This window comes from Microcaecilia unicolor, chromosome 8, assembly GCF_901765095.1.
Source record: "Microcaecilia unicolor chromosome 8, aMicUni1.1, whole genome shotgun sequence".
Lineage (NCBI taxonomy): Eukaryota > Metazoa > Chordata > Amphibia > Gymnophiona > Siphonopidae > Microcaecilia > Microcaecilia unicolor.
This window is the reverse complement of record NC_044038.1, coordinates 66484776-66500909: the sequence shown is the minus strand read 5'-3', so window position 1 is coordinate 66500909 and position 16134 is coordinate 66484776. Positions and strand designations below refer to the sequence as shown.

The window sequence follows — 16134 nt, the reverse complement described above, 5'->3', positions numbered from 1 at the left end:
ACAAACGCAAAGCAATCTATGTCCTCCATGAGCCACTGGCATTTATATTTCCAAAACAGAGGTAAAGATGATGGGAATCATAGCAGTAATGATACGGGAGGAAAAACACTCCTTTCTCCGCTGCATTAACTACTTCGTGGCTGAATTGTAGCATTAAACTAGAGACAGGCTGCTGAGGAAACCACCAATACATCGGTTCTTAATATGTTCTTAACACATCCTGGTCCTCAATGCGAGACCGCATTTCGCCAAATTCTTCCTCAGGAGAACCAAATCACGCAGTCTGAAAACACATATACACCAAATCCCAGTTGTTGCAAATCCACCCATTAAATAAACAAATCATATTATTACTTTACATGCAGTATAAAGCTCAATCAATAATTGGCAGCTTACCCATGGGACTACCCTCCAAGCCTGAATAACCGGAAGTGATGACCGAACATACCCCCATCCAGAGCCTCACTCAGATTATATACCCACTCATCACCCCGCCCCTGACCACGCATCATCTGATACTACAGCCATTCTACTTCAAGATTTAAACCCCAAGAGGCTATAGTATTCCACTGGAATATATAGTGTTGCTCTATATTAAATAATAGGCTACTCACATCTTCTCCCCGAGTAGGTGGAGGAAGTTGTATTAAAACCAAACATCTAAGATCTTCCACTCGATGTTTATACTCTGCCCAATGGGAAGCTATAGGGGCTTCCATTTTTAAATTTCTCAGATTGCTGATATGTTCAGCCACCCTATTTTTTAGTTTCCTTTTAGTGTGCCCTATATAGTACTTATTACAGGGACACATAATGCAGTATATAATCCGTTTGCTGTTACAATTAGTAATAGATTGTAAATAAAAGTACTTATTAGTTCCTGGGATCATAACAGCATTTGTGGTAATGGCATATCTACAATACAACCCCCCCCCCCCCCCCCCCCACACACACACACGGGGAGTGATGACCATCTTGCCTATATAGAGCAGGTCTTTTTAACATTTCACCTAGGTTAGATTTCCTACGATATGCCATCTTGGGGTGTTCTTTAAACACAGAGTGTACCCCCAAGATATGCCAGTATTTATGTATGGCATGTCCAATTTCCGGGGCCTGCTGAGAAAACGGGATAACACAAGCTAAAGGTTTGACCATTGACGTCTGTTTTGGAGATAACAACCATGATCTATGAGCATACCGTGCTCTCTTGTATGCTCTCTTTATAATATGCATCGGGTACCCACGCAGCCTAAACCTATGGGTCATGTCCTGAGCCTGAATTTTAAAATCTTCACGATCATAGCCGTCTCAATCTCAAGAATTGTCCGACAGGGACACCCTTCCTTAATGCTATATGATGGTGACTCGAATAGTGTAGAAGGGTGTTCCTGTCGGTAGGCTTCTGAAAAATCGACGTAGACATAACACCAGTCACTGATCTATTAATTTTTATATCCAAAAATTCAGTCTCAGTGTAATATACTGAAAGAATAGTCAATAGTTCAAAGTCAACCTAGAAGACTTATACTCCCTGATTCTATAAAGGTTACCAAAAATAACGCACGCAAATTTAGGCATGGTGCAATTTAATAGAATAACAAGCCAATGGCTTTGTAACAAACAATTATTGGTATTAATTAGATTTAATTGGGTCTTGCATGCATAAAGGGGTCCTTTTACTAAGCTGTGGCAAAACTGGGCCTGCGCTAGCATCTGTGCGTGTTTTTGATGCACGCTGAGGCCTCCTTTTACTACAGCGGGTAATAGGTTGTCTCTTTTTTTTTTAAAAGAAGTGACCGTGTGGAAGTGAACCACTTACTGCAGGGCCATTTTAGGGGGGAGCACTTACCGCCATCCATTGAGGATGGGTAAGCACTGGCACTACAAAAATAGAAAATATTTTTGTACTGCCGGAACTAGCACACACTGGGGGTGGGAACCACTGCTGGTCTCCTGGCGGTAGTTCTGGATTGGCGTGCAGCAAGATCATTGCCGCGCGCCAGCCCTTTAGTAAAAGGACCCCAAAGTTAGTTGTGGGATTCGTGCATAAAATTGACGTGTGACCCAAAAAAGGGGGTGTGGAAATGGGACGGTCATGGGCATTTTGGGGCAGAATGGGGCATGGTTTTGAGTTATGTGCATAGTTATAGAATAACAGTGCTCCATGCATGGGCATTTCTACCACATGTTTGTTGGTGCAAATCTATAAACCGTACTGAACTTTAGGCACAGCTTATAGAATAATGCTTAAGTGGGTTTTTTAGGCACTTTATATAGAATCTAGCCCATAATAAGGAAGTCCTCGGGGATCAGTCCTGTGGCTGCTACTAATCTATTTTTCATTCATTACTTGGATGATAGCATGAAAAATAGGGACCCTTTTACTAAAGTGCATTAAGCACTTGACACAGGGTTAATGCCCACAAACAGGCTAACACAGAATTAACCAGGACCACTTGGCACCTCTTAAATAGGAGGGAGTAAGTGGTCCCATGTTAACTCTCAGCAAGTACCATGCGCTAATGGGAACAGTAATACACGATTGCAATACAAAATACTGGTAACACCCTGTCTTGAAGTTAAGCCCAAAATGTTACACACTTTAGTGAAAGGGTCCAAGAGTTAAATATTCACAAACCTTTCCAGTGTGGTAGGAGTTGTAAACTCCTTGTAATATAGTATTAGAATTCCAAATGATCTTGACAAAATGGGAAATGATGAAAAATTAATAGGATGAATTTCTAATGTGTTGGATTGTTGTTGATGGGTGGTAATTGTGTTTCTTTGCTTTATTGTTTAGGATTATTACAATCAGCTCCACAAAAGGATAAACCATACATGGGATTTTGTAGTGATGCAGGCCCGAGAGCAACTGAGGTCAGTGCTTTTGCTTATAATTCGACACTCAGTGCATTTTTACAATTTAGGATCTTCCAGGTCTAGCCAGAAAAGAGTATACACACTTTTTTAATACAAGCAGAAATGTGTCAAAGTAGTCACCATAAAGCAAGAATAATAGGCAGTGGAAAAAGAGAACTTAAGATATATTTTATTCAGATACAGACATTTGATTATACACTTCATGTAACTTTTCAAGCAAAATACAAGTTCACATAACTTCTGAATGAAAAAACTGGTTAAAATTAAATTTTCCTAATGCAAAGGGTTTAAAGTGCAAACCATACCCTCTGCCTTTCCCTTATCAATCCCCTGTTTTGGAATGTTCTGCCTTCTGATTTAAGAAATCAATCTGCTTACTTACTTTCAAGCAATAGCTTCAGATTTATTTGTTTCAGAAATATTAAAAATTGTAATTTGGAAGTATGAATTGAGATTGAAGTGAAAAGTCTGGTTTTATAAACATTTTATATTGTGATTGCCTAGTTTATATTATTGTAATTTGCCTTGATCTTTTGAGATACAGGCAGAATGTAAAAATTTGTTTTGTATTGTAATATGCAGTGCAGTGGCGTACCAAGGGGGGGCGGTGGGGGCGGTCCGCCCTGGGTGCACACCTCTGGGGGGGATGCCACGGCGCGCGCCTGTCAGCTGAGTTCGCTGACTTCGCTAACTTCGCTGCAGCTCCCTCTGCCCCGGAACAGGTTACTTCCTGTTCCGGCCGGGGCAAAGGGAGCTACAGCGAAGTTAGCGAAGTCAGCGAACTCAGCTGACAGGCGCGCGCCGCGTCACCCCCCCCCCAGCGGCGTGCACTCGGGGGGGGCGTGCTGTACCCGGGGGGGGGGGAGGGGCGCATCGGCGATCCGCCCCGGGTGTCATGCCGGCTAGGATCGCCACTGATGCAGTGTGACCCTAAACAAAAGACAATCTCCTGAACCACAGCTTACATGATACCAGCCATCCAACTTAAGTCAACTAGAATTCCCTCTTTCCCTTTACTTCCATATCCAGAAACCAATGATCAGGGGGACAGTGATTCAAGTGGCAAAATGTGGAGTAACAGCCAAAAATGTAGAGAATGTGAAGTCACACCTTGAGTATTGTATGCAATTCTGATCACTTAATCGCAACAAAGATACAGCAGAATTTAAAAAAAGTATATGGAAGTACAGGATGGCTGAAACCAAACCTGCGACTGAATTTCATTGCTCAGTTTCATCAGAAACTGAAACCATAACCAAAACCTGCCACCTCTAATCAGTGCTGCAATCCCTTCCTCCCCCCAATAATGATCAATTCGCCTTCCTTTCCAGCCCCCCCCCCCCCCAGGGCCTACCTTACAAGCATTGGTGGCCCAGCAGTGCAGTCGGGGCAGGAGCGATCTGCACTCACTTCTGCCTTGCCGGCTCCCTTGTCAAATTGGCTACTGCGATTTCAAGAGGCAGTCTCATGAAACTGCTGTCAGAAGTTGCAGCAGCCATTTTGAGATTGGAGCTGGCATGGATAGGCAATTGCTCCTACCCATGCCAATTCCAATCTCAAAATGGCTGCCTCAACCTCTGGTAATAGGGAGCTGGCAGAGGCAGGAACGAGTGGAGATTGCTCCTGCCCTGACTGCACCACTGGACCACAAAGGCTTGTAAGGTAGGCCCAGTGGTGTGCTGGAGCCAGCTTGCACCAGCTTGTGAGAGCCAGTTGTTAAATTTCCACAAATTTTGTGAGCCAGTTGTTATGCCATGGCGTGCCGCTGCACAGGAATGTTTGCTGGAGTCTGCGGGGTTTGGGAGTGTACGAGCCTTTCAGTGACCACCTACCTACCCAGAGTCCTCCAAGATGCCCAAATACCGCTGCCTCCTCCCTTCAATAATTCAGCGCAGCCGCACTTGCTCTCTGCCTGGGCTGATGCAGCAAGGGTCACACTAATGCAAGCACAGGCCAGTAGCATCAGGGGGCATCTGATCTACTGATGTATGCATGTGGTGTCCTCCACAAGCAGCTGGCTCGTGCTGTGTCAGTGTGAGGCATCTTGGAGCACTCTGTGCAGGTAGGTGGTCATTAAGACGCTCGTAGTCATTTACTGGTGTGTTCTTAGACCAAAATGTTGGTTTTCTTTGTATGTAGGGATGAAATCTTTCTCAACTTGTTAACATCCAGTTGACAGCACTAGTTAACCAATTAAGTTACGCACATTGCTATAGAATACGCTTCGATTTCCATACAGAACTTAAGGTGCAATATATTGAATTTGGGGGTTAGTGCACAGTAAGGTCCCACATTAAAACATGCTAAGCCTAGTTCCCTATGCAGTTTAGTAAAAGGGCCTCTTAATGACTTGTGGCCCTGTACAGATCATGGCTCTGATGAGAGAAATACCTCTCTCTTCCTGGTGTCTGCAGGGCCAACAAGGACTTTGCTGAATATAAAATACAAGATCTTAAACTGAACTCTCTGCAACCAGTGTAGCTCCCTCAATATTGGTATAACGTGATCTGTGGACCTCTTCCAGATAGTACTCAGCCATGTTCTGGACTACTTAGAGATTTTAGAACTAAACAAAAACTTCAGCCACCGATCTGAGTACAGAATAACACTGCTGCCTTGAAGCTCCTGTATACCAGTGGCCTGGTTGCACATAGCACAGGATATATCTGTATGACACACCAGCTATGTGCCCTGGTAGTAGAAGCAGGGGATGTCTGATGAAAATCTTGTAACCCATATGGGGTGACTAAGGGGTTGTTGCTCTCATGCTTTCTTAGGGTCCGGATATCCATTCCTGCACTTTGTTACCAAGTTTGGAGGTATTTTGGAGTATCTACAGTGGGAATTCTTATTTTGCCTAGGTCAATGTCTAATAACGTCATAGGAGAAATCCCTCCAAGCAAAATCTAAACGTGAACAGCATTCGCTTCTGTGTAAACAGATTTTTCCTTTATCGCAATTAGCCGCTGCTGTGTGGTGCTCTAATGTTTGGGCCTCAGCTTATAAATAATGCATATCCTCATGAAAAGCAGCTCATAAAATAGTAATGCTACATTGGCATCTGACCTTGAAGAGTAAAGCAGAAACGTTCCACCAATTTCTTATTCTCCATTTTCCAGCCAAAACCTGCCAGTGGCTTTTATCAGGGAGGAGAAGGAAAGGTGAATGATGAAGAGGAGAGGGGGAATGAGGGGAAAAGTCATTAGAGAGAGGTAAATAGTCAAAATCAGGCACCTCGGTGCAGACTTTTTTGATATTTGCACCAATAATTAAAACACAATTACATCAGCAGCTTTGCTTTAATTTTTGCCCACAGAAACTCTGCACACAGAGATTTTGCACATGTTTTCTCTGCAAGGAATTTTTCAGCAGGAGACTAAAATCCCCAACTCCCAGATAATAGGTATGAGTTATTGAGAATTCACGTCCTTTCACCCACAGACAGGGTCACAATAATCAGAGAACCTATTTCCAAAATACCATTTTACTTGCTGAAATGTTTTTCATTATTGCCTTAGTAGGGGGGCAAGTTTTCAACATCCTAATCACCTGATTGGGTGGTTAAGGCAGAGTGAAATAGATGTAACTTTTCCAATTTTAATGATAAAAAAATGATAAACAGAAAACAACAAGGTTGTGTACATGTGTATATACTGGTTCCCAGGTCCCTCCCTCCCCCATCTTTTCAATGAAATGGCAAAAAGAAGCTCAAGTAGCCTGAAAGACATCAATTTCTAAAACATATAACCCCCCCCCCCCCCCCCCCACACACACACACTTTGAAATTCCATTCCATCACGCTCGGCCCAGCATGTCTTTTCCAACATAGCGCAACCACCAATCTAGCAGTGAGAAACAGGAACTCATGCAGCTGCTTCCCTCTCCCCCCTTCCCGCAGGGCCGCCGAGAGACTGAGCCGGGCCCGGGGCAGAGTTGCCACCACCGGGCCAGGGGCAGAGTCGCCACCGCTGGGCCCGGGGCAGACTCGTCATCAAAGCCCCCCACCCTCCTGCCCGTCAGCCCACCGGCTGAAGAACCTTGGCTGGCCCCGCCAGCTGCAGGCAGCATGGCTCCTTCCTCTGCTCAGCATTTCCTGCCCCTGTGGCTGCTTTCCTCAGGTCTCACATGCTCAGACTCAAATGTGAGCATGTGCGGCCTGAGGGCCCAGCAGCTGCTAGGCAGGCAATGCAAAAGGGACCCAGCATTGGAGTTTTCTCTCTCTTGCTCCTGTCGGGACGCAATTACCTGGGTCCCATCAGGAGCAGGAGAGAAAGAGAGACCCCTGCACCGGGTTCCCCCTGGAGGCCCGGGCCCGGGGAATTTTGTCCCCCCTGCCCTCCCCTCTCAGCATCTATGCCTTCCCGTCCTAACCCTACCTCATCCATACATCCCAGTAGACAAACCTGGAGCAAACTGTTCAATCAAATCCAGAAATATCTCTTATTTGGGTCACTACTCCCCTCCGAATAACCCTATACTCTTTCAACCTATGAAAATAGGTACCCAACTCCCCACATCCTCGGAAGGCAGCAGGATATGATGGTGATTCAACACAGCAAAGGCTTGTGCTTAAAAGCCCCAATGCAAAGCTGAAAAAAGCAATAACATGCTGTTCTCCTGTTGTGCTTGCACTGGACCACCGTCTCCCCCCCCCCCCCCCCCCGCCAAATTACAGTTTATTAAAACTTACTATACCGCCTTATCTGGTCAAGCAGGCCAAATAGGTGTATAGACTAAAGTCAAGAAAGAAAAGAATTCCATTAATTTGACAGAAAAGCCCAACCAGGCAAGAAACAATCATCTTTAATCAGTACAGACACTAAATTCAACAGACAAGAAAACAATCATATCTTCACTATTCAAATTACAGGAATAACAATCATACTCATAATTATCCATCTTATGTCAGCAGACCTCCATAGTTATTCTGCACACAGTCCCTCATCAGCTTGTTGAATAAGAAAAGCTTTTATGGCTGATTTAAACTTGAGAAATGATAACTCTGTATGAATTGGAGAAGGAAGACGACTCCATATTTATTGGGACTTATTAACCACCTTTATGAAGAGATTCACCCAAGTCAGTGTACAGCAGGTACGGTTTAACATAAAACTTAAAATATTGTTAACAGCATAACAATGGTAAAATAACCAAGAATAAACTAAGTACAATAAGGGGCCCTTTAACTAAGCCACGTAGGTGCCGACACATGACCAATATGTGCCAGTTCAGAGTTACCGCCTGGCTACCGCGTGGCCCGTGCAGTAATTTCATTTTTATGTGCATCCGCTATTTTCTGGTGCGTGGCAAAAATCAGGCAGTAACTCTGACTTGATGCGTATAGGTGATTACCGCACGGTTAACGCGAGAGACCTTACCACTAAGTCAATGGCTGGCAATAAGGTCTCAGACCCAAAATGGATGCGCACCAATTTTTATTTTGCCACATGTCCATTTTCGGCCAAAATTTTTAAAAAGGCATTTTTTTACAGGTGCGCTGAAAAATGGATCTGTGCGTGCCCAAAACCCGCACCTACACTACCACAGGCCATTTTTCAGCACACCTTAGTAAAAGGACCCCTAAATGAGGTAAACGTGAAAACAGTAAATTGAAACCTAATAAGAGAAGTACCATGAAACAGTATCAAAAATATACACATTTAACATAGTATACACATATGACAAGTGCTATATAATAAAGAAGGCATTATGTCGAGCAGATTTGTGTTTTGCTATTGCAGGACTAAGAAGTATTAACCTATGCTTGTGTAATGAACTTAGAATGCTTGCAGGAGAATAAGGAATAGTAAGCACAGCCAAATATTGCAGGACACCCATATGAACTGGCTCAAACTTAAGGGTTAGAAGTTTTAAAATATGCTCTATGTTTTATTGTGAGCCAATGAAATTGGAATTACAAAGGAGTCACCTGCTCATATCTACCAGCTCGACAAAGTCAATGAGCAGCAGTATTTTGCAGTGCTTCTACTTGGGAAAATCCACTTCTTATTTCTAGGCTAAGCAGCATAAAATCTGTTTTACTGTTCTGGGATATTGCCAGGTACTTGTGACCTGTATTGACCACTGTTGCAAACAGGATACTGGGCTTGATGGACGTTCGGTCTGTTCCAGTAAGGCAATGTCCTAGGCAGACACATAATCTGCCTAGTGGTAGGGCTGGCTCTGCGCAGCCTTCAGGTCTTCTGTGCATTCCATTGCATCGATTTTAATATCTAATACCTTTGTTATCACTGGATTGGAATGAACGGTGTGCTGACGGATACATTTTTCTTGTGCACTAAGGCAGCAGTTCCCAAACTGTGTGCTGCGGCACCCTGATGCACCACAGTGAACTCTTAGGGGTGCTGCGGCAAATCCTGACCTCCCTCCCGCTGCCCACAATCCAGCATCGCTCCCTACTTTCCCTCACACAGGTCCGGAATCTGCCACTTCTTCCTTCTTCCCCTGCCACAGCTGCAGTGGTTGTAGTTTACATGCTCAGGACGTCCACGATTCACACAGGCACTGCGGGGACTTCCTGCAGTTGCACCACAGATGGCTGGACGCAGCAGAAAGAAGTCCCCGCAGTGCCTGTGTGAATTGCAGCAGCGATCCTGCACCTGTGGGAAGGAAGATAGCGAGCAATGCTGGATTTGGGGAAGGGATATGTGTGCTGGAATTTCTGGGAGGAGGGGGCTGCAGGGAATGGTGTGCTGGACGTTCTGGGAGGAGGGGGCTGCAGGGAAGGGAGAGGTGTGCTGGACTTTCTGGGAGGAGGGGGTCTGCAGGGAATGGAGTGGTGTGCTGGACTTATGGGAGGATAGGGGCTGCAGGGAATGGAGAGGTGTGCTGGACTTTCTGGGAGGAGAGTTGTACTGGAGTGAGAGGAGGGGGATGAAGAGAAAGGGAGACCAATGCAGCTGGGGGGTGTGTGTGCTGAGACCTATGTGGCCGGGGGGGGGGGGGGGGGGGGGGGGGGGGTTGGAGACCTATATGGCTGGGGGGGGGTGTGGAGACCTATGTGGCTAGAGGAGGGATGCCGTGAAAAATTGCTTGGACACTAAGGGTGCCGTGAACTGAAAAAGTTTGGGAACTACTGCACGAAGGGATCAGTTCTTGAAAGGTCACCTAGAGTTAGGCATCTAAATTTCATATGCTGTGCAAATTCTATAATGGCAATTATATGTTTATTTGCCATTATAGAATACAAGCGTAAGTCAGCATTTACGCACCAGCATTTAGGCATGACTAGTTATGTCATGTCTATAGCGGGGTAAACGCACAACTAAATAAGGCACCTTGCATGTGTAACTCACAGTATTCTCTAAAGTGCCTGCTAAAACAGTCTGAAAGCCCATGACCCGCCTATGCCCCATGTGAACGCTCCTGTGCAATTACACACTAGACAACTTACATGCACACATAACCTACCCACGTAACTGCAAATTAGTGCTACTTAAGGCCAATTATTGATATTTCCAATTAAGAGCCAGGCAAGGGTCAATTAAGTAATTGAGTTATGTGCATAAAGGGTAACTGAGTGCTATCTAGAGAATTCGAGGGAAAACTTTGTGCATTGGGCAGCCATTTCAGCTTAGAAAATTATGGCAGAAGCTGTGCTAAGCTGTTTGCTAAGTCTACTGCACTTCTTAAGAGAACATTTAGCACCATCTGGGGAAGTTCCTCATTAAGAGAAACTCCCCTGAAATACCTTTTGCTTGTAGAACACATTCCCTATCGACAGATTGCCTAAACCAGCGCTTCTTAACACAGTCCTCAGGGTACATAAAGTACTGATGCACTTCCTCCTTGGTTTGCAAATCTGTCTCATGCATATTCATTGTGGATATCCAGGAAACCTGATGGGACTTGGTATGCCCCGAAGACTGGGTTGAGAAGGCCTGGCCTAACCCACTCTAGAATTAATTAGTGTTCTCAACCGGCTCTATATTTTCCAAACTGATTGATCCAGTCCTGGTTTTACCAGATCATATGCAGGGACTGGAAGTTTCAGCTTTCCTGGGAACAGTGAGACAAGGATAGATCATTGTGACTTGAAAAAAATTTAATTAATTGGCTATTTCTTGCTTATTTTCCAGGTGTTGGAGAAGCTTTGTAACATAATATTTCTTATACTGTTGCTATTTTAAATTCTGATACTATAATATTAGTATATGCTAGGCAGGGCCTATGGGCCTACTTAAGTGAATGTGATGCCCTTAGCCAACTTTTGTTTCAGTGCCCCTGCTTCAGCATATCCAACGCTTCATTGCCCCCTCTCCATCACTTTCCTTCATACATCAGCGCTCTCTTCTACTCAGCCTGTCCACATTGACTCCTCAACCAGCCAGCTTCCGAGTCCCTCCCATCCACCTGCACCATCAGCTATCTTCCAGACAGATGCTTCCACCCACCAGAGGTCCCAATGGGGATTGTTTCTGCCTCGCATGAACTTCTGGATACCCACAGATCAAATAAGACGTATCTCAGGGGGAAGGGGGGGGGGGGCTTTAGATTTTAAGTGTGCTGGTGCTGGGGTTCTGTTTTAAAGCAAATTACAATAAGAGAACTATAATGAAAATACAAAACAATAATAGGTAAAAACATCCAAGCAATAAGATGACTCATTTTGAAATAACAAATTAACTAAAAGAATAACAATCACCAACAGTGGCGAGGAATTCCCTAAACAAGAATGCTTTAAAAAATTACAAAATTTCAAGTAATCAGTAACATATCTGAGTGACTTTGATAGGTGTATAAAAGGATGCCGCCACTTTTGTAGAGAACGCCAGACGAATTTCATATTTAATATAAACAGTTTATTTACAATTGTTCTGAATAGCTCAATGGGCTATTGCAGGAAGCATTTCTTGATAAGCAATATACAAGCCAGAATGAATGATCAAAACAAAGCAATGTAAAGCAAAGAAATCAGGATGATATATACAGACAAAGAAAAATTCAAAATGCTTACTTATTTCTTTGTTCCACTCTCCTTATAATCTTCTCCTGATATCACGTGCTTGCAGGCTGTACCATACCATAAATCCTACAGCAGAACATATGCTGCATCTGGTTCCCATTATCGGCCCCCCCTTCTTGCCAGACTTTCTGGAGCCATGCCTTTGGCTGATGTGGGCCTCATGTCTCAGGAGATTTAGTTTAGTGTTGAAACAGCTTGTTCTGCATGATCTTTGAAGCTTTCCACTTCTATCTTTCATGCTTTTATTCAACAAATCTTTCATACTTTTGTTCAACAAATCCTCCCTTTTGAGGCCTGGTATTCCAGGACTCAAACATCTGTTTTAGCTCCAGTCTGTTTCCTTACCTCCCTTCTAAATCTCCTCCCCCTTGTTATTTATGATATGCTGTGCCTGCAAGCTCTGCCTTTTCATCATCTTTATCATACATCTTTCAATATTTCTGCTGACATTTTAAAGTTCTATTCATTCTTGATTTCAGTTATCATTATCATTTTAAAAGCATCCTGGCACATCTTTGCAAACATGCTAATACATGTTGCATTAAACAGATTCAATTGTACTAGGGTACAAAATTTATATCTCTTGAGGTATATAATTTATAGGACAGTGAGCTTCATCACAGGGGAATACACTGTCATTCATTCTTACTTTTCATTAGCTGATGTGGCATTAAAAATTACACAAATTAAAAGCATAACATTCATTGAATCAGTTGTTACAACATTCTGCGTGTAAGTGCACTTTATCGGGGGAATGTGTTCAGTTGTCATACTATTAATCAGACACCAACATGATGTCTGTGGGTACTTGTCCATAAGCAAGGCTTGCTTATAAATAGTCTCATTTGTCCAATGAAGTCCCTTACACAGGTATTATTGGGATAACAGACATGATTTTATCATTGTAGTCCCATATATCATAGCTGGCAAGGACAAGGATGATGTCAGTCAGTGGGCACATATGATACAATCAGTCAAATTCAACATCTTGGCCGCTGCAACAAGTCTATTATCATATGTGTTCATTGTCCATTAACAAACACCAACAGTCCAATACCATCATGTTTAGGGACATGATGTTTGTTTATTCTTTGTCCATTTCAATGTTATTAATTCGTCGAATATCTGCTAAATGTATCCAAGAAGTATGACCTTCCAGACGGGCAGCGGTCTGAGTAAGGGCCGTGATAGCAAAAGGTCCTACATACACAGGATCTTTCCATATTTTATGTGTAAAGTTCTTTCGCAGTACTAGATCACCTACTTTAAAAGCACAAACATCATTAGTAGTCCCTGCCTGTGATGCTACAGTTGTTCGGATCATATCACTTGTCAGGTTCAACATAGGTTGTAGCTTTTGCCAGTACTGAGCTGTGCTATCAGTACTTGCTGTCTGCATCGGGAAGAAATGACGTCCTGTCTGAATTTGGAATGGGGTCAATTTAGTACGCCCATTAGGTTGGGCCCTTATAACCATCAAAGCTAATGGTAACAAATCAAGCCAGGTATATGGTTTACCTGCTGTTTCCTTGTTTAAAGCCTTCAGTAATACTCTCAATTTAGTTTTTAAAATACCATTGTAGCGCTCCACCAAACCATTGGAGGTGGGGCGATACACTGATACTTTTCTGTGTGTTAAACCCATAATCGTTTCCATTTCTGTCAAAACACTGTTATTAAAATGTGTCCCGTTATCAGAAATTATTCTAGACGGACACCCATGTCTTGGCATAATATGAGTTACCAGGCATTGTACCACTTCATGTGCTGTCTCCCTTTTACATGGAAATGCTTCTATCCACCTTGAAAAAGCATCCACCCAAACTAACAAATATCTTTTTCCCTGCACTGGAACAATCATATCGGTGAAATCGATATACCATTCTTTTGCTGGGCCTTCTGGTATTGGAAGTGTCCCAGGCGATATTTTAGGACCTCGTTTAGGTATGTTAATATTGCATACCATGCAATTTTGCACAACCTGTTGAATCAGGTTATCAATTTTTAAAGTCCAAAATCTTTGCTCAAATTGTTGCCTCATTGTTTCCTTATTCCAATGCATGGTTGCATGCCACTCAGCCAATACCTTAATCGCCTGGCTCATTGGCATACAAGGTAATCCTTCTTCTGCATTAAACCATTCACTTCCCAATTTCATACATCCTCTCTTCAACCATTTTTCACTTTCCTGTCCCTCTGGCTGCCACATTTCAATCTTATCTACATTCGTAAGTCCTTCCTGTGTCTGTCTAGTATTATACAAAATCTTTTCACTTTGCTTAACCACCTCCGTTGCTGCTGCATCAGCCATTGCATTACCTAGTGCTTCAAAGGTTGGCTTTTCAGTGTGGGCCGGGGTCCACACAACTGCAGTTTTTCTACCTTCACGTTCCCTTCTTGCCAAAATTTCAAACAGCAATTTCCAATATGTGTAATGTTGTAAATTTTTACCTGCACTGGTTATCATCCCCCTACGTTGCCATTTTAATATATGATACTGTAGTGAACTTGCAACGTAACCACTATCAGTATATATAGTGACATTTTGAGTCATATCAGTGTGTTGTAAGGCCGTAATAACGGCTAAAAGTTCAGCATGCTGTGCAGTATGATCAGGAGGGGTTTTATATTGTACTTGCATTATCTTTCTTAGATTCTTATCTACCTGCACGCAGGCAAAGCCTGCAACAGTCCTTTCACAAGCTCCATCTGTAAACCATATTAACCCATCAGATAAGGGTTCAAAAGTAAGACAATGAAATGTAGGGATTTCTATAGTATCAATCTCACCCTCTTGATCGACAGGAAAAAGCAGATCTATCTTATTTCTCTGTTCTTTAGTTAATGGTATTATTCTTATATCTTGTCCTAAAAGTACTGCTTGATATTTTCCAAATCTAGTGGCTGTCAATGCCGTCTGGCTAGGGCTCAACAGCGTTTTAATCGTGTGGTTGGTATGTATTACAATAGGAACAAAAGGCATTTGTGCTCTCCATTTACCTACTGCAGCCACTATAGCTGTCAGTAACTTTGGTATTTCTTTCATTCCCTTCTCCACATGATTAAAAGAGCCTGACAAAAAAGCTACTGGTGCATTTACTTCATTGTTTTAATTAATCATAGCTGCCCAACTGTTTCCCCTGTCTTTTACCCACAAATGCACAGGTGATTGGATATCTATTACTGCTAAGGGTCCTGGGGATAACAAATCCCTCACAATCTTAGCCAGCACTATTTTATCCTGTTCTTCCAACACAATTAGTGTATTCTTTGGTGTGGCTGCGGGCAGTTTCAAATGTTTATAAAGTCTCATTACTTTTTGTGTATAATTTGGTATCCATTGTCTGCAGTAATTTAACATTCCCAAAACAGCACGTAACTGAGTAACTGTTTGCGGTACCGGAGTCTCATTTAAAATAGATATAACTTCCGGTATAATGACCTTATGTTCTGCTGAAACATTTTGTCCTAAAAAGGTGACAGTAGACTGAGCTATAACACATTTTTCCCTGTTACATTTATATCCTAACTCTCCTAATAACAAAAATAATTTTCTAGTCCAATCTAGGCATTCTGCTTCAGTCTCAGCAGACAGTAGAATATCATCTACATAGACAAACAATGACACTGTGTCAGGCAATTGACTCCTGAAATCTTTTAAATCCATCATTAGTTGTTTTGAGAATACCGATGGACTATCAGTAAAGCCTTGAGGCATCCTAGTCCACCTGTATGCCTCATTCTGTACTATAAATGACGTCAAATCCCTAGACTCTGGATGAAGAGGTATTGAAAAGAATGCATTAGACAAGTCAATAACAGTGTTATATGCATATATATTCTGGGTATGCAAAAGAGTAGCAGGATTTGCACAAATCGGAAATTGATTTTTTGTAACCTCATTTAGCTCTCTTAAATCATGTACTATCCTTACATTGTTTTCCCCTTTCGGGACCGGAAACAATGGGGTATTATACGGGGATACTGAAGGTTCAATAATACCACATTTCAATAATTTACCAATGTGTTCCAGGGTTTTGGATACTAATTTAGGTCGTATGGGGTAAGGGTCTTGCTTCGGCCCCTTTGCCCCTTCTATTAATTCTATCTTATGGGGTTTTGCATTTACGGCTAGTCCATATGGTGAATCACTTGTACTCCAAATATGTTGTGGTAATTCTTCCATAATCCTTACTTTATTTTCATTATTCAACTGTTGAACCATGGTGAGCAAACTTGGTATTTCTTTATTTCCAAAATCTAAA

General features: G+C 42.7%; 1 protein-coding gene across 1 annotated transcript in view; it reads left to right on the top strand.

Moving 5' to 3' along the window:
* The window catches only part of RGS11 (regulator of G protein signaling 11), a 167236-nt gene that overhangs the window by 56982 nt on the left and 94120 nt on the right, over nt 1-16134 (top strand). The window contains exons 7-8 of the mRNA XM_030212787.1: nt 2804-2880; nt 5661-5702. Coding sequence (XP_030068647.1) covers nt 2804-2880; nt 5661-5702 — 119 coding nt within the window. The remainder of the gene's footprint in view (nt 1-2803; nt 2881-5660; nt 5703-16134) is intronic.